Source organism: Zalophus californianus, chromosome 16 (assembly GCF_009762305.2).
Source record: "Zalophus californianus isolate mZalCal1 chromosome 16, mZalCal1.pri.v2, whole genome shotgun sequence".
In the NCBI taxonomy this organism is placed as follows: domain Eukaryota; kingdom Metazoa; phylum Chordata; class Mammalia; order Carnivora; family Otariidae; genus Zalophus; species Zalophus californianus.
Window position 1 is genome coordinate 3,602,686 of NC_045610.1, and position 16,395 is coordinate 3,619,080.

The following is a 16,395-nucleotide window of genomic DNA, read 5'->3' on the forward strand; positions in this document are numbered from 1 at the left end:
ACACGCCTTACTTCATGCATACAACCACCTCATGAGCTAGGACAGTTATGGAGATGACTCACCTATGTGGTGGGGGTGGGACTTGAACCAGGGGACCCCTGGTCCAGGGACTTCCCGCAGCTCCCGAGGGGGACGTGCAAGGCCAAGTCAGCGAGAAGCCTGGCCCACCCTCCTCGGCTCGGATCCCCACTCCAGGAACACGCCCGCAAGGACATGGCTGGTACCCACCTGCCGCGCACATCTGCTTCTAGTGAATTCCCTCCAGCCCTCAGAGCCGTGGCCCAGGGAAGTGGGGGGGCAGCAGGACAACATCATGCTCTAAAGCAGTGGTCCACCCAGTGGGGGCCCCGAATCAGCAGCATCATTATCACCTGGGAACCTGTTAGCCTCTAGTCGTGTCTGCTGTGGGTGTGGAGAGGGTGGAAGATTACAGTGTCGGGAAATTTCCATTCTTATCTCTGGCAATGCTGTCCTATGGGGTGAGTGTGCGAGCAGAGCTAGGACTAGTGCGGGGAATGGTTGCAGGAAGCAGGTTTGTGCTCTCTTTTTTCTCTCCATCCAGTGATAATCGGTGTTGCCTGGGGTGATTATACAAATCGATCTTCCACGTGCTTTGTTTACTTGGAGAGCGTGCTAAATCAGTATCTAAGGATCAATTTCTTAAATGTAAATGTCCGTATTTCCCGGCCCAGCACCACGCTGACATGGGTCGAGACGCAGAGAAAATCAGCCCACTCCCCCTCGTACACACCGGCCTTCAAGGCGCGGAAGAAACCTTCCCTCCCCAAGATTCTCTTGGTCGGTGCCCCTGTCGACCCTCCCAGACTCCTCTGGGGCGGCGGGGGGAGGGGCGGAGAGCGGGCTGGGTTGCCCTGGGGGCGGGGCCTGGTCTCCCCGCACCTCCCCTGTCCTCAGGCGAGGCGGGGCGGGGCGGGGCGGGGGGGGCCTGGAGGAGCCGAGCTGGGGAGCTGGCCTGCGCGCTCCCCTGAATGTGGAGGGGCCTGGAGCCTCTTTCTGTATAAGAGACCTATCACAGTCGCTGTGTTCTTGCACATGAATTCCCGGTAGGAATAGGGACCGGCCGGCAGGGCAAGAAAGCTGGGGGTCAAGAGGGCTGGGGGGTAACTAGGATTGTTGCAAAAACTCAAAGACCCCAACCCTTTATTATCCATGCCAACTGCCTGTCCCCCCTGCACGCGCGCACGCGCCCTCAGGCGCACACATACACCCCAAATAGGGGCTCTGTTGTAACTTTCCTCTAGCTGCGCAGGCCCCTCCTCCTGTCTGGGTCTCAGTTTCCTCCTCTGTCACAGAGGGATTGGGGAGGGCCTTTGCAAAGCCCTTGCCCGCTTCCTCAGGTCCCTGAGGACAATCCTGGTTCTGGTTCTGGCCTTGAGACTTGCCACTCATTTTGCTCAGAGAAGGCCTCTGTGCAGGGGTGGGGGTGGGGTAGGGCTGCTCTGTCCCCTCCCGCCCCTCCCACTTCCCCCTCTTCAGAGGTCTCCGGGGACCCCCTGGGGCCAGCAGCACTTCCACAGAGGGCCTCCTTCCTGACTGCGACCCCCCTCCGCCCCCGTCCAGTGGAAGGCACAGGCTTGCCTGGAGTCCTGCCAACCCACTCGGGCCTCGGCTTCCCCCTCCTGCTCCCGCACCCCACCCCACCCACTTTCCCACCCACCCCCATTTCTGGGGGTCTGCGAAGACCCTAGCTTCCATTTTGAAACCTCAGAGCTCCAGAATTCCATGACAAGGAAGCCAACCCTCTCGGAGAGCTGTGTGAACTTTATTTTCCCAGGCTTCAGTTTCCCCAACTCCGACCTGAGCGGCTTGAGGGGAGCAGCCTAGCTTAGTGGTTAAAGAGCCCGGACTCTGGACTCTGGGACTCAGTGATGTGGGCTTGAAACCTGGCTTCTCCTTTCCGCTGTCTCTGTGAATTTGGCCGAGTTCCTCAGCGTCTCTGTTTCCTCATCTGTAAAATGGGCCTAATAGTACCCACCCCAGGGGACTGTTGGGAGGCATAAGCGTGACAACAGAAGTACGTGAAGCGCGTGGACAGTAAGCGCTGTGTTTGCTAATATCTCATTTTGTGCTTGCCTGACGTTCGGTGGAGATTTTCCTGGTCAGGTTGCAGGGACGAGGAGGCTCAGCCTTCCAAGCCCTAAATGTCTGAGATTCCTCCAAGGGGCATTGCACGCGTGCAGGTGACTGGTGTGGCCACAGACGCCTTTCCAGTGACCACACACTCAGAGTTGCGGGGTGTTATGGACTGAATGTTTGGGTCCACCCCAAATTCATATGTTGACCCTCCAGTGTGATGGTAATTAGGAGGTTACCAATTACCCATCCAGTGTGATGGTAATTAAGAGGTGGGGACTTTGGGAGGGATTTCGGTCTAGATGACGTCATGAGGGTGGAGCCCCGGTGTCCGAGGAGGAGCTTCTTCTCTCCACCACGCGAAGACACAGTGAGAAGGTGACCATCTGCAAAGCAGGAGGTAGGATCTCACCAGACGCAGAATCTGCCGGCGCCTTGGATGTCCCAGGCCCCAGACTGTGAGAAATAAATGTCTGTTGCTTAAGCTGCCCACTCTATGGCGTTTGTGATGGCAGCCTGAGCAGACCAAGACACAGGGGACTGTGGTCGGAGCCGGGACGCACGTGTGCTTGCTGCAAGGAAGAGAGAGAAATAAAGTGGCACAGGTAGGGACAGTCTGCCACCTGTCTGTCTCTGCCCCCAGAGAGATGGGGAGGACAGCCGCTTCCAGGATAGCCAGCTACCTTTACCCTCATTTTACCGGTAGGGTTGAGGAAATAGAGGGATTCAGAGATGGGAAAGGAGGGAGAAGCGCCCACCCGCCACCCCCAGGGCAACAGGCTGGATCCCAGTGCTGGAGGGGGTGGTGGGTGTGACAGTGGGGGAGGAGAGTCCGAAGCCCTGGGCAGGCACCAGACAGGTGGGGTCCACACACATCTCTGCCAAGGGGATGGAAACAACTCTGATGCCTCTGCTTTGAGCGGACTGAAGGGGATGTAGACATTCCCTGCCCCAGGGGTTGTGCGAGAGCTGGTCCACTGGAGGAGGCATGACTTGGATGTCAGGGACCTCAGGGAAAGGTCTGAGGAAGATGACAGACCAGTGCGTTCAGGGCCCCGGAGGAAGCTCCAAGCTGTTAGAGGAGAACAAATCGATACATTGGACGTCATTAAAACTAAGACCATTTGCTCTGAAAAGGGCATCCCTGTTAAGAGAATGAAAAGACAAGCCACAGAATGGGGGAAAATATTTGTCAAACATGTATCTGATAAAAGACTCGTATCCAGAATATACAAAGAGCTCTTAGAACTCAACAAGAAGAAAATAAACAACGCACCTAAAAAATGGGCAAAAGATCTGAAGAGATACCTCACCAAAGAAGATATTCACATAAAAAACACATGAAAAGATACTCCACCGTCCTCGCAGTTACCAGGGCCTTGCAAATTAAAACAACAATGAGATATGATCACTACATACCCATTAGAATAGATAAAATCCAAAAAACCATGACGCCACCAAATGCTGATGAGGATGTGGAGCCACAGGGACTCTGATTCATTCGATAAGAACGAAAAAGTGCACAGCCACTTTGGAAGAGCTTGGCGTTTTTGTTTTTTTTAACTAAATATACTTATACCATATGATGGAACAATTGTGCTCCTTGGTATTTACTCAAACGAGCTGAAAACATATGTCTGCACAAAAACCAGCACATGAATGTTTATATCAGCTTTATTCATAATTGCCAAAAACTGGTATCAACCAAGATGTCCTCAGTCTGCGAGTGAAGAAGCAAACTGGGGCACATCAATAAAATGGAGTATCATTCAGCAACAAAAAGAAATGAAATGTGAGGGCATGAAAAGACAAGGAGGAACATTAACTACATATTGCTAAGTGGATGAGCCAGTCTGTAAAAGGCTAGTTACTGTATGGTTCCAATTCTATATCCTGAAATATGCTAAGTACAGGGGCAGCAGAAAGAAAGATTGGCTGCCAGACTAGTTAAGAAAGGAATAGTCTCCTTTTCTGGAATATATATTTGCATATCCAGGAAATCCATTTCTTTCACAAATTGTACTTCTGAGAAACTTCTCCATCTCATCCAAATTTCCAATTTATTGGTGAATTTATAATATCCTTTCATTATATTTTGAGTGTACGTAGGATCTGTAGAGATGTCCTTTTTTCCATGCATATTGATCATTTGTTCGCTAGGGCCTTATCCACTAGTACGTTGATTTCTGCTCTTACACTTCTTTCTTTTCTTCTACTTTCTTTAGGATTTATACCTTTCTTCTATCTTTTTGAGATGGATATACTCCCTTTGATTTCAGTCATTTGAAATTTGATATTCCAGTTATACTTGAGATAATGTGAATTCTGTGTCTGGGCGGTGTTCTATTTTAACGAGATCAAATGTGTTAATTGTGTTGTCCAGATCCTCTATAGCTCTATTATTTTTTGTCTATTTGTTCTATCAGCTACTAAGAGAGGTATAATAAAGTCCTTCATTATGGTTGTGGAGATGTTAATTCTGTCAATTTTTGCTTTACAATTTTAAAGTTATGTTATTGCATGCATACAGATTTATGATTGTGATATGTTTTTGTTGGATTGACTTTTTGATCTTTATAAAATGTCCCCTTTTTTTTTTTAATGTTCTTGCCTTAAAGTCTTTGTCTGATATTAGCGTAATACCACCAGCTTTTTGGGTCAAGTTTGTATGGTGTTACCCTTTCAATCCTTTTGTTTTCAGGCTTTCTGTGTTCTTAAAGTGTCTCTGGTGAGCAGCATAAAATTTTTTAAAAAAATCATTGAACAATTCTAGATTGAATTTTCCAGCACTTAGAAGATGTCATTTCATTGTCTTTGGTTTCCAATGTTTCTGTTGAGAAGGGAGTTCTCAGTTTAACTGTTGATCTTTTGAAGAGAAACTATATATTTTTTTCCTTTGTCTGTCTTTAAGATTTTTTCATTCTATTTTTCTCCCCCAGGAGTCTAACAATGAAATGTGTGTGTGTGTGTGTGTGTGTGTGTGTGTGTGTTTAAAAACTAAACTCCAGACTTTATAGGGATTTCACCAGATTTTTCCATTAATACCCTCTTTGTTTCAGGATCCAATGTAGATAGAGTACCATGTTGCATTTAGTTTTCAGGTTTCCTGTCTCCTTGGTTTTTGAGTTTCTCAGCCCTTCCTTGTTTTTCATGACACTGACTTCCTGGAGGAGTACTAGTCAGATTATCCTATAGAATGTCTCATAATCTGGATCTGTCTGGGATTTTCCTCATGATCAGACTGGGGCTATGGGATTTTGGGAAGACTATCAGAAGTGAAGTTCTCTTTTCGTGTGATTTTGTTTTTATCCTGTGTGACATTTGCCGAATTTATTCAATCTATGGGTTGATATGCTTCCTTGATTTGGGTCAATTGAATTTTGGCAGAACGGGCACCGTGCCACTTCCAGGCCCAGGCCCTAGGAGGCATCCTATGTCTCTGCTTACCCCTCTCGTGCACAAAAACAGAAATAGGACAACCCCCAAGAACTGACTGCTGCCGCTGCATGTACACTGGTTGATGTTAACGAAGCAACTAGCAGTTACTCATCATGCAGCAAATGGGGGTCAGGAAATACGAGACTGGGGGTCAAGAAATACGAGACTAACCAAGTTTTATTTGAAAATAATATTAAATTCTATTTATTTTTTGATATCCGTTTAGCATGTAGTAACCTGTTCACACAACAAAAAAACTATGAAAGATATACGGCCGGCTGCTCTCTGGAGCGTGGAGCAAGTACAGATGGTGAGGACAGGCTGGGGTTCGGGGGCTCCTGTAAGCCCCGAACCTTTGGAGCCGGGTGAAGCAGAAGGAGGGGACGGAGGGGCTCTGGGCAGGATGCGATCATCTTCCATGGCTACTTTCTCCACCTGTACCATCCAAATCCTGGTCCTCAGCCCTGCCCTCCCCCACTACCACCCTAGCCCACATTTGCTTCCGCTTCCAAACCACTCCAACCTGCCAGCTTTACGTTCTTGGCTCTCATGTCCTGTGACCCATTTCCCCCAGCCAGGCATGAAGCCTCCGGAGGCCAGGCTCTCCCTCGACCCCTCCAGGATCCGGCCCAGATGCCAGAATGGTGCCAGTGAACTTTGGGGCTGGAAGCCTCCATATGCAATGTGCACCAGCCTAAGGCGTGACGTGGGAGCAGGGGTCACGGGGCCCAATCCAGAAGAGAAGTCGGCGAGGGCTTGGGGGCACCCGTGCAACCCTCCGCTTAGCCTTGCCAAGGCCATTCCTCCTTCAGAGGGTAAAACTGACCACTCCTCACTCCCTCAGCCTCGGTTCTGCCTCAAGGGTGAATGAAGAGCATCCCAGAGGCCGTGAGAGTGTCCCAGTGCCAGGCGGGGGGCGGGGGGGGGGGGGCGTAGGCGCTTAAGGGTGAGGCCACTCATCTGTACTGAGCACCAGCTATGAGCCAGCCACTGGGCCAGGTGCTTAGCGGACAATTTCTTTTCAACCCCTGAAGGTCTTAGTGCTGAGGATGTGGAGGCTCGGAGAAGCTAATTCACTTCCTTCTGGTCACTGAGCTAGAAGGTAACCAAGCTGTAGAATCAATGCCTGCCCTGTCTCCCAAGGCTCTCAGATCCAGAAAGGGGCTCCTGAGAGAATATGTTCCAGGGGCTGAGAGTAGACAGGTAAAGGATTAGTGCTGTTTTTCAAAAGACCCAGGGAACTTGAGAGACAAGGCGGGGGGGGGGGGGGCGGAGAGAGAGAGAGAGAAAGAGAGATGGGGTGGTACTGAGAGTCTGGGAAGAAATTCCTAGTCTTGTTTCTACCACCTGAGCCCCAGAGTGGAGGGGACTGAACCCCAGATACAAAGGGCCCCCCCAAGATTTAGACAAACTAAGGTGGGGGTTCCAGCCAAGCATTGGGAGAGGAGGCCTAAACCACACCCCAGAGCACCAGAGCCTCAGATTTTTCTAGAAAGGATCCTAGACCACACCAGCGGCCAGGGCCTCTGGAGGTCAGCTCATCCATCTCTCTCCTCTCCACCGTGAGGAATCTGAGGGGCGGTGTGGCCAGCCGCTCTCTCCCTAATGCCTGTGTCTTTCCTACACACAGCCCTGAGGGCCCAGAAACCACCAATCCCCTGCCCACTGTCCACTGCAAGGCCCATAGCAGGGCCTGATCCAACAGAGGGCCATCTAGTTTCCCAGAGGGAGCGAGACCCTCGAGGCCACCATGTGGGGAGGGCCTCCCGGGAGGCTGCCTGCCCAGGGCTTCCTGTCCAGGCTGGTGAGGGTCCCACTAGGGCAGAGCTCCACTGAACGTCATGATGGGCAGGCAGAGGAGGGAGCAGAGGTCCGGCGGGGCCTGGGTTGGCGGGTCCGGGGACCTCTGGGGTTGGGGGTGGAGGCTGCTCTTCTCTGGCTTGTAGCAAGGTGAGACCTCACACCTGTGGGGCAGGCGGGAGTAAGGGCAGGCCCCCATCCCCGCAGCTCCTTCCGGGGTTCTAGCACATGGCACAGAGGCGAGCCCCTTCCCCGGGCCCCCCTTCCTACCGGACCACGCTCTGCAGGATCTTCCTCTCATCCTGGTCCAGGCACACTGCGAAGGGGCAGCCGTTGGAGCCGATGATCTGCACCTTGTCCACCTTGATCTGTGATGTGCTAATCTGGAAGAAAGGCCCCCATCAGTCCGCCCCGATCCCCGGCCCCAGAACTGCCAGCCCTGGGCGGCTCTCTGCCTCAGGCCACCCCAGCAGCCGCCCTGCGGGGCTGACGGCCAGCTCGGGAGAGGGCCCGGCAGCCTCCGTGAGGCCCTGCCTCCTCTCCGGCCTCCACCCTCCCCGGGTCTGGAAGAAACACGTGCCCCCAGGAGAAGTTCCCATGGCCCCACTGTGAGGCCCCGGTCCCCCACACGGAGCCGTTCTGCGCGCACCCGGGGCTCCCCCGGCTGCCCGCCAGAGCCTTTGCACGCAGACACATCTGCCCGTAGGGCACCCCACAGCGTGTGCACCCCAAACCACACCCCCAGCCTACCTCTCCTCCTGCGCCAGGGTCTCCGGAAGGCACCACGGCGGAGAGGGGCACGTCCTTACCTGGTTGAAGCCCTTCTTGGACTTGGGGTTCTGCCTTTTCACCACCTCTGTCAGGTTTAGCGTCAGGGCCTCCATGCTGGAGTCTGAGGGGCAGGGGCGGCTCAGGCCAGGCTCTGAGGGGCGGCGCCGCCCTGTCGTGCCCCCCGCCCCGCGCCCCCTCACCTAGCTCCTCCTGCTTCCGGCAGGCCTTGCTGAGATTGACAGAGGTGCACACCTTCTCCATGTTACTCCAGCGGCTTCGTCCACTGATGGCTCCCTGCAAACGCAGCCAGACCCTCTCAGCCGGAGGACTCCGGGGCCCACCAGCCACACGGAGCTGCCTGCAGTCGGCGCCCCCCGGGAAGCTCTCACCCGCTCGCTTCTGCACCGAGAGCCCTCGGACTCCCCATCCCCTATAGACCTTGATGACTACCGGGAGCGGGAGGAGCGTTAGGTCGCTGGCCTGGTCCATGGATCTGAGGGCAGGAGAGCTGGGAGCACCCGCGCCCTCTGGTGGGCTCATGGGCGCCCCTCCCACCCTCCGGCCCCCCAGATCCTCCCTTTCCCTTCCGAAGCGGCCCCACCTCCCATGCACCCAGCCAGGCACGCCAGCTCCGTGGACGCTGGGCTCTCCCTCACTGTGCCTCTGGACCCCTCACCCTCAGCCCTGCAGCCAGGCCCTAACACTTCACGGGAGCCGCTGAGCACATCCAGCTGGGGGGAGAGCACACCGGGCGGGGCGGGGGGGGGGGGGGCTTGGAGGCCAAAGGGGAGAAGGATGTCCACTCCCTCCCCTTCTGTCCAGGGAAGCCTGCTGCAGCCTCCCAGCTGAAAGACTGGGGCCCGGGCACATGGGGGCGCTGACTCTGGGTGAGGATGGGTCAGGAGCAGGCCCCAGAGGGACAGGGGCCCCAGGCAGCAGCCTCACCTTGCTGTAAATAATCTGTAGTGTTAGAGGGACGGCCTCGCGGTCACCATCGATGCCCAGACGCTTGCTGCCAGGACCTGGGCCACCCGGGACAGACTGTCACTCCCTCTCATTTCCGGTACCCCTGCCAGACCCCAGGGCCCCCACCTCCCAGGCCCGTCTCCCCCGGGGCTCAGGCAGCACCCACCCGAAGCCTTGATGGCACGTGTAGCGGCAGAGTGACCCAGCTCCAGGGAGTGGATGAAGATCTCTTTCATCTTCTCCCCGGTGATGAAAGTCAGCTGCAGAGGGCAAGGGCCGGCGTCAGTGGGGACCTCCCGGAGGGGGCCCCCCACCCGGGGCTGCTGGCTGCAGGGGTGGGGGGGGTGCCCGCAGTGGGGGGGGGGTCCTTACCTCTGTCTGATAGACCTGCAGCAGCACCGGCCGGGCCGCGAAGCGACAGTAATAGAGGAGCATGTCCGCCAGGATGGGCAGCTGGGCTGAGGAGCCGTCCAGGGGCCGGGATTCCGCCTTCAGAGACTGCTGAGGGTGGGCGCCAGAGCCCGGTCAGAGGCACCGGTGGCCAGTGAGCGAGCGAGCAAGCGAGGGAGCAAGGGAACGTGAGGGCAGGAGACACGGACACACACACGTGCGGAGACAGAGGCAGACAGCCAGGCAAGGGGGTGGTGGGATCAAAGCAGGACACAGAATGGTCGGGGGACGACCCACAGCCCAGCCTCCAGAGCCCCCGCACCGGCCACCAGGGCCACCACGGAGGGCCCTGGCCGAGCTGGACGAAGCCAGAGGAAGTGAGGAAGGGGGCTGAAGCCTAAGGTCCCCCAGAGCCTGCTGGGACCCGCCCTGACACTGCCCTCAATTTGGGCTCAGTCGCGCTTCTCACCCCGGTCCTCCCTGGAGGCCTCAAGCTGGATCCCCCGAAACCAGGGCCTCCGAGCAGCACTGTGCGACTGCAGTCAGTGCCCCCCGCCCCCCTTGGGGGCCACTCACCTGGCACAGGACTTCGGGGGGCAGGTGCATGAGGCCCAGCACGTTGCGCTCATACCAGGGGTCGAGCATGCCGAGGTAGTGGGAGATGTCATTGGTGCTCTCCAGCTCCTGGGGCAAGGGGTGAGAGTCATTCCAGCCCCCCCCCCCACCGCCCAGGGCCACAGATGGCATCTGCCAGCCCCAACCATAGCTCCTCCCAGCCCCGAGAGAAATCTGCGAATCTTTAGTCTGTGTCACCCAGCAAGGTACCGCCCCCACGTGCAGGGCAGGAGCTGCTCCCCAGAGCGAGGCTCAAGCGGGAGAAGGCACCCCCCCTAGAAACGGTGGCTGCTCTTGGCAACTTCTCACCAGCCCCCGTCGGGTCACTGGACCTGCAGGTGCCCACTCTGCGCCCCTACTGCATGTGGCCCGGGGCTGGGGACATACCGCAGGGCTGGGGTGCCTCGGGGAGTCTGTGGGGGGTGAGGGCGTCTGGCTGGCAGGGGGGCGGCAGGCACCGGAGCCGGTCCCCTGGCCTCGCTTCACAGGCACGTAGAAGAACTGAAGCTTGAAGAACCGTGTGAGGAGCGGGTGGTTGTTCTCCAGCTGCCTGGTAAAGAAGAAGGCGAGGAGAGGAGCGTGGTCCCTCGCGGACCCTCAGCCCCCCCCCCCGCCCCCCGCCCCGCCCCGGGCAGAGCGAGGCCCCCTGGTCCAGCTCCTACCGCAGATTGCTGTAGGCCCGAGCCACCTTCCCCGAAATCCGATCGGAGCCGAAGACCACGACGCGTAGTGTGGATGCCTTGGGGTCCTCGTCTCCGCTCAGGAAGGGCCGGCGGCGCTGGTGCCTCGAGGCGGGGGCCAGGAGCCAGCTGGGCAGCTGGGCGCTGAGCTTGGGCTGGGGCAGGGAGCGCGAGCGCTGGGCCCGCGCGGGGGGCGGTGGCGGCGGCGGCGGCAGGCCGTCCAGGGGGCTGCAGAGGCTCCCCGCCCGCCGCAGCGGCAGGCCCAAGCCCGAGCCCCCCTCCAGGCCCCGGGAGTCCCTCCGCAGCACCAGCTGGCTGGTGCTCTTAAAGAGTTTATAGATCCTGTTGAACTTCTGCCCGGGCCTGCGGTGGCCCCGGTGCTCCCGGCCGCCCGGCCTCTTGGGCCACTCGGGGGAGCCCTCCTCGCTGTCCTCCACGTAGCCGCTGTCCACGCCGTCCGAGAGGCCCGAGACGAAGGAGGTCAGCAGCTGGCAGGAGAGGGCGGGCCCCGAGGCCTGGGACGAGGCGAGGGACAGGTCGGAGTCGTGGAAGACCGCCGAGCTGGTGGAGAGCAGTGAGTCCCTCTGGGCACAAAGCCCGTGGGTTTCCAAGTCTTCTTCCTCCTCCTCCTCCTCTTCATCGTCCCCCAGGATCCCTGGCTGCAGCAGCTCCTGTTCCTTGAGCAGGATTTCCTGCAGGATGTCTGCAGGGAAGCCAGGGGAGGCACCGTCTGGGCGTTTGGGTCCTTGAAACCCCTCTTGCACGCCCTCGGGAGGGGCGACAGGCTCAGACCGGCCCCGGAGGGAGGAAGAGGGCGGAAGGAGGTGAAGGGCAGCCCAGGACCGGCCCCTGCTCTGCTTGGAGCCTGCCCAGGCGGCAGGGGGGGCAGGACCAGGAAAAAGCACCCCCCTCACCCCCCACCCCGGGGGGGGTGAGGGGTGGGCGCCATGAGGGCCCCAGCTGACTGCTTACCGAAGCTGTCCTGGTTCCAGCTGTACGTGTGACACCTGGCGACAGGGATGGGGATGGTGCGGAGCTGGCCAGGTTTGGCAGTGTCTGCAAGAACAGGGGGACAGGGGGTGAGGGCTGGAAGGGGCTCAAGGAAGAGACCAGCGCTGGCCACACACCTGGACGGGGCCGGGTCCGAGTGGGAAGCCGGCCAGCCTCTTTCCGCCCTCGGGGGTGGTGGAGCACCCAGATGACGAGAGCCTGGGTCCCCCGCGGGCGGAGTGGGGCAGAACCATTGGCCAACTTGGACTGCTCACCACCTGGGGAAAATGCGCCATGCTCTCCCAAGAGCCTCACCTAACACGCCGGGGAAGCCAGCTTTCTCTCCCACCGCCTGCAGCCTGGTCCTGAGCCACTGCCGGGCCTCGGCTGCGTCCCCGATGCCAGAAGCCAGCTCCTGAGCTTCCGCAGTCTCCGTGAAGATGTCTTCGAGCTCGGCCAGGCTCTTGGACTGAAAGCCCAGGAGGAGACGGGCTTGCCCCTCCGAACCAAGGCTCGGCTGCCCGACTTCTCGAGCTCCTAGGGTCTTCCCAATGGCGGCCGTGGCCCATCTCCTCCCCTGCCTTGGCACCCACAACCCCCCACGCCTGGCTGGGGCCTCCCCGGGCCCCTCTTCTCAGGAAGTGGTCACAAGAGAAAGGCCCAGAGCCAGGACACTGCCGAGTTGGGGGAGGGTCCTTCACAGCTCCCCACTATGTCCCAGACAGGGGAGGGGGCTGTCCAGGGCCACACAGCTGACCCGTCACAGAGCTAGGACTAGAAGTCAGGTCTTCCAGCTTCCCTCTACAGCCTGTTCCCAGCCCACCCAGCCCATGCCATCCTCGGAGGCTCGTGCCCAGCCCCCTGCCCAGGCTGCCACCCACCTCCGTCGGGGCCCAGTGTCACCAAAGCCTCTCAGTGTAGCCAGCCCTCCAGCCACTGCCCTGCCACGTCAGCCACGGTGATGCTAAGGCCCCAGGGCCCCAGGCACGTACCTGCAGCCTGCCGTGCAGCCCTGGGAGGTCACAGTGGGCCCCGAAGGTGGCCTGGAAGGCGTGCAGGAGCAGGGTGGTGTAGGCACTGTGGGGCGAGTGTCCGGGCGTGCTCAGCTTATTGGCCACAGCGAGGAACTCAGCCTGCACCTCCACTGGGTTCAGCAACAGCACGGTGCTGGGGGCACAGAGGGCAGGCTCTGGGGGGTGTGGACAGCGCAGCCCCTCACATCCGGCCCTGGCGGAGCTGCTAAGCCCCAACCCCCCTGGCGGCTGAGGCCAGGGGAGAGGCAGGGGGCTGGCTCAAGGGCCCCAGGTCCAAGTGCAAAGCTTATGGTCTACTCCTGAGTATTTCTCAGCCAGTGTTTTCAAAGGGCCTTTTGAAAGTGGGGCTTCATTTTTACAAAAAGAATTTCACCTTATTTTTATATCAACATTTTTCCTACATGTGGTTGGAATGGACGAAGGAGGACTCAAGAGGACTGCCCTCTCAGCGGAGGTGACTTGGAGCTAGGGGCTCATTTTGCAGTGGGGAGGGAGCCGGGCAGCCACACACCTGCATGCAGGCTGGCCTGGAAGTTCAGGCTAGGTGTCAAGGCTGCCTGTGAGTCTGCAGCTCACAAGGGACCCCTTTTCTAACTCCCGAAAGCCATCACCCCAGCTAGCTTGCACGGGGCTGGGAGGGGAGTGTGTGCCCAGCCTCCCCCACCGCCGCCTCTCCCCTCCTGGACCCTGAGCTCCCTCTCCAGGCCGGCCTTGACGTTCTGTTCATCATGGAAAACTTCAGACACAGACCCAAATGTTCAAAGAATCGTGAACCCCCCAGGGTGTCAATGGCTCAGTTAACAGTTAGCCACACGTGACTGTTCTCACTTCACCCACATCAGCCCTCCGTCGCTGTGTTTTCTCGAAGTGTGTTGGAGACATCACAGTATCCCAGCTGTAGAGACTTCGGTTTGAGCTGCTTGCACTGCCCCGCACCGCCCCCACCCCGCCCAGGCTCCGTGCAGAGACGCATGGTGAGGGCGGCCCTCCTGTCCTGTCTCTGTGGATGGCTGCCCCGGGTCAGGGCCCCCCAGACGGGACCGGGCTCTGTCAGAGTCCCCATCCTTTAGGGGGGAAAACAAATGTTGATTTCTCTATTTGTCAGAAAAAGGGGACAGGCTTGCACAAGCCGTCCCTGCCCGAGCCACTCTCCTCCACTGAGTACTTGCTCACTCCTTCCACGTACGTGTGCTGAGCTCCACTGTGTGCAGGACGCGACCAGTCAGGCGCACGCCCTCCCCCCGCATGCTTTCTCGGCACGCGTGTTCTCACCTAAAACTCATTTCAGTTCTGTGTGCGTGTGCGCTTGTGCATATATGAACGTAGGCTTTCATATAAAATGCATCGTTTAGGGGTGCTTGGCTGGCTCAGGTGGTGGAGCATGCCGCTCTTGATCTCGGGGTCGTGAGTTCGAGCCCCACAGAACTCGGGCATAGAGATTACGTAAAATAAATAAATAAATAAAAATAAAATAACGTGCATTTTTTACTGTAGGTCCTCATCGAAAAAAGGTTGGAAAATGCTATTTCAGTAACAGGCAGAAAGACATCATAGAAAGCATGTGGGCTTTTGAGTAAGACTGAGGCTTAAATCCTGGCTCAGACGCTTACTAGCTGTGTGACCATCATGAAGTAATACTTGGCCTCTCTGACCTCCAGTTTCCCCATCTGAAAAGTGGGGGCAAAGTGAGGTCATGTGTGCCCAGGACTCGGCATGATCAGTGCAGGTGGTTTTCAACGTTTGTTGTTTAAGTTTCAGAGCCATTTAGAACTCGGAGGAAAACCCCTCAGCCCAGAGAAACAACCTTATGTACAAAGCATCACCAACTATTCCAAGGCGTTCCTGGTCCTCTCGAAGACTGTTTGTTGGTGGCTGGGGCGGGGGGGCGGGGGGGGGGGTACAGTGTTGAAGGGAAAACCAGATGCATGGGGCTGGGAGGGGGGACGTGTGGGGATGGGGGAACCCCCCTCAAGAACACTCACACGGTGGAGCTGCGGTGACTTCTAATGGGCAGGCCCTGCTCGGCCCTCACCAGTCGCTGGTAGGTGATTCCTGTTGCCAAAACAAACGAGAGTTGGTGGGTTTATCTGCAACTTCAGCAGTCATGGCCTTGGGCCTCCCAGTGGCCCGGCACCGGCCAGCGAGTCTGCTCCCCCCTGGCCCCCCACGATGAGGCTCAGGCCCCGTGCAGCTCTGCTCCCCACAGACGGTGGGTGCAGCACCCGAGGCTTTAGGGTGGCCAGCCTGCGGCTGCCCAGGGGTTCCCTGACCCTCTCTCGGCTCCCCCGAGGGTGTGCGGGCCCCCAGCTCAGTCTCCTCCAGCCCTGTGAGCCTCTGCCCAGCTTCCCACTGGCTCTCGGGGCAGCTCGCCCTCCCTGCTGCTGTCCCTCCCAGGCTGAGCCCTGCCTCTGCCCCCAGTAAAAAAGTTAACCTTATGTCTATTTTGATAGGAAAGTCCCTGAAACTGGCTACCGCTATCGGGACCTGGGACGCCACCTGGTGGCCACTCAAGTGCATCACAGAGGCGAGCTCCCCTCCGCGCCCCCTTCAAGTCCCCCCGGGAAATGCTGTCGTGCAGACTTCGCTTGCTCAGTCTTCTCCTGACCCTCCTGCCTGTGGGATGGCTTCCAGCTCTGCAGAGCCACCAGCTCCGGGAGGGAGTGAAGCGAGACCTTCCCCCGCCCCCCGCTCCTTCACTGCCCTGCCCACGGTCACCCCGACAGGACCAGTCCTGCTCTGCCACACCACTCTTCCTGGTGGACCACATGCAGCAGAAACTTGTGGGCATCCACCCAACACCCATCCTCCTTCTTTACCAAAGGGACCCTGGGCACAGGGCAATAGGTGACATTTCTCAACCTCCCTTGCAGGGGTTGGGTGGGGCTTCTGGAATACCCTTTCTGCAACCCCCGCTTTCCTACTTCCTGTTAACTGGAATAGGGCCACGATAGCTGGAGCTCCTGCAGCCATTAGACCACGAAGTGGCATCAAGAACGATGTTTCCTGCTAAGGATGGTGGAGCAGAATAAAAGGAAAGAGCTGGTTTAGAATGTTAGTGGGAGCCCTGTGCCAACCGTGGACGGCCTTCCACTGGATTTTTTTTTTTTTTTTAATAGAAGGAAAAAAATAAACCCTTATGCGTTTCCACCAGCGTTACACTGGGCGGGTTTCTGTTATGGGCAGCCAGCTTACTTCTGATTCATCGCACCCTGTGATTTCCGGAACAGCGGCTCCCCACCCCTTTCCCTACATCTCCCCCTGTGACTCCGTGATACAAGAAACATGTTATGTGGTCGTAAGGTCCTCTTTGAGTTCCAGGATCCTATCAGGGTCCCACACTGCATGGACTTATTTCTCCTTAGCCTCCTCCACCCGTAACGCTTCCTCAGTCTGTCCCAGTCTTCCGTGATCTTGACCCAAGTGTCCTGATTGGTTCCTGTAGAATGTTCCTCGATTTGGGGTGTCTCCTGTCACCCCAGGATTGGCGTGAGGCAAGAATCTTTGACAAGAATACCAGAGAAGTGATGTTATGTCCCTCCTAACTACTGTTTTTCAATCATAAAAATCTCTTTCACTGATATTGTGCCATCAAATACTCAAATTTTTAAAAGTTTTCT

General features: G+C 57.5%; 1 protein-coding gene across 12 annotated transcripts in view; it reads right to left on the bottom strand.

Moving 5' to 3' along the window:
- Window positions 1-5,699: 5,699 nt before the first annotated feature.
- Window positions 5,700-16,395, bottom strand: part of PIK3R5 (phosphoinositide-3-kinase regulatory subunit 5) — a 66,317-nt gene continuing 55,621 nt past the window's right edge. For 11 of the 12 annotated variants that reach the window (XM_027567687.2, XM_027567681.2, XM_027567688.2 and 8 more), the window contains 14 exons: window positions 14,761-14,830; window positions 12,737-12,911; window positions 12,060-12,213; window positions 11,727-11,810; window positions 10,737-11,457; window positions 10,462-10,624; window positions 10,036-10,143; window positions 9,442-9,570; window positions 9,236-9,329; window positions 9,049-9,125; window positions 8,304-8,397; window positions 8,142-8,224; window positions 7,603-7,715; window positions 5,700-7,496 (listed from right to left, as the gene is read on the bottom strand). In XM_027567687.2, the coding sequence (XP_027423488.2) occupies window positions 7,349-7,496; window positions 7,603-7,715; window positions 8,142-8,224; window positions 8,304-8,397; window positions 9,049-9,125; window positions 9,236-9,329; window positions 9,442-9,570; window positions 10,036-10,143; window positions 10,462-10,624; window positions 10,737-11,457; window positions 11,727-11,810; window positions 12,060-12,213; window positions 12,737-12,911; window positions 14,761-14,830 (2,213 nt within the window). In that variant the 3' untranslated portion in view covers window positions 5,700-7,348. The remainder of the gene's footprint in view (window positions 7,497-7,602; window positions 7,716-8,141; window positions 8,225-8,303; window positions 8,398-9,048; window positions 9,126-9,235; window positions 9,330-9,441; window positions 9,571-10,035; window positions 10,144-10,461; window positions 10,625-10,736; window positions 11,458-11,726; window positions 11,811-12,059; window positions 12,214-12,736; window positions 12,912-14,760; window positions 14,831-16,395) is intronic. The other variant, XM_027567692.2, reaches the window with a different exon arrangement.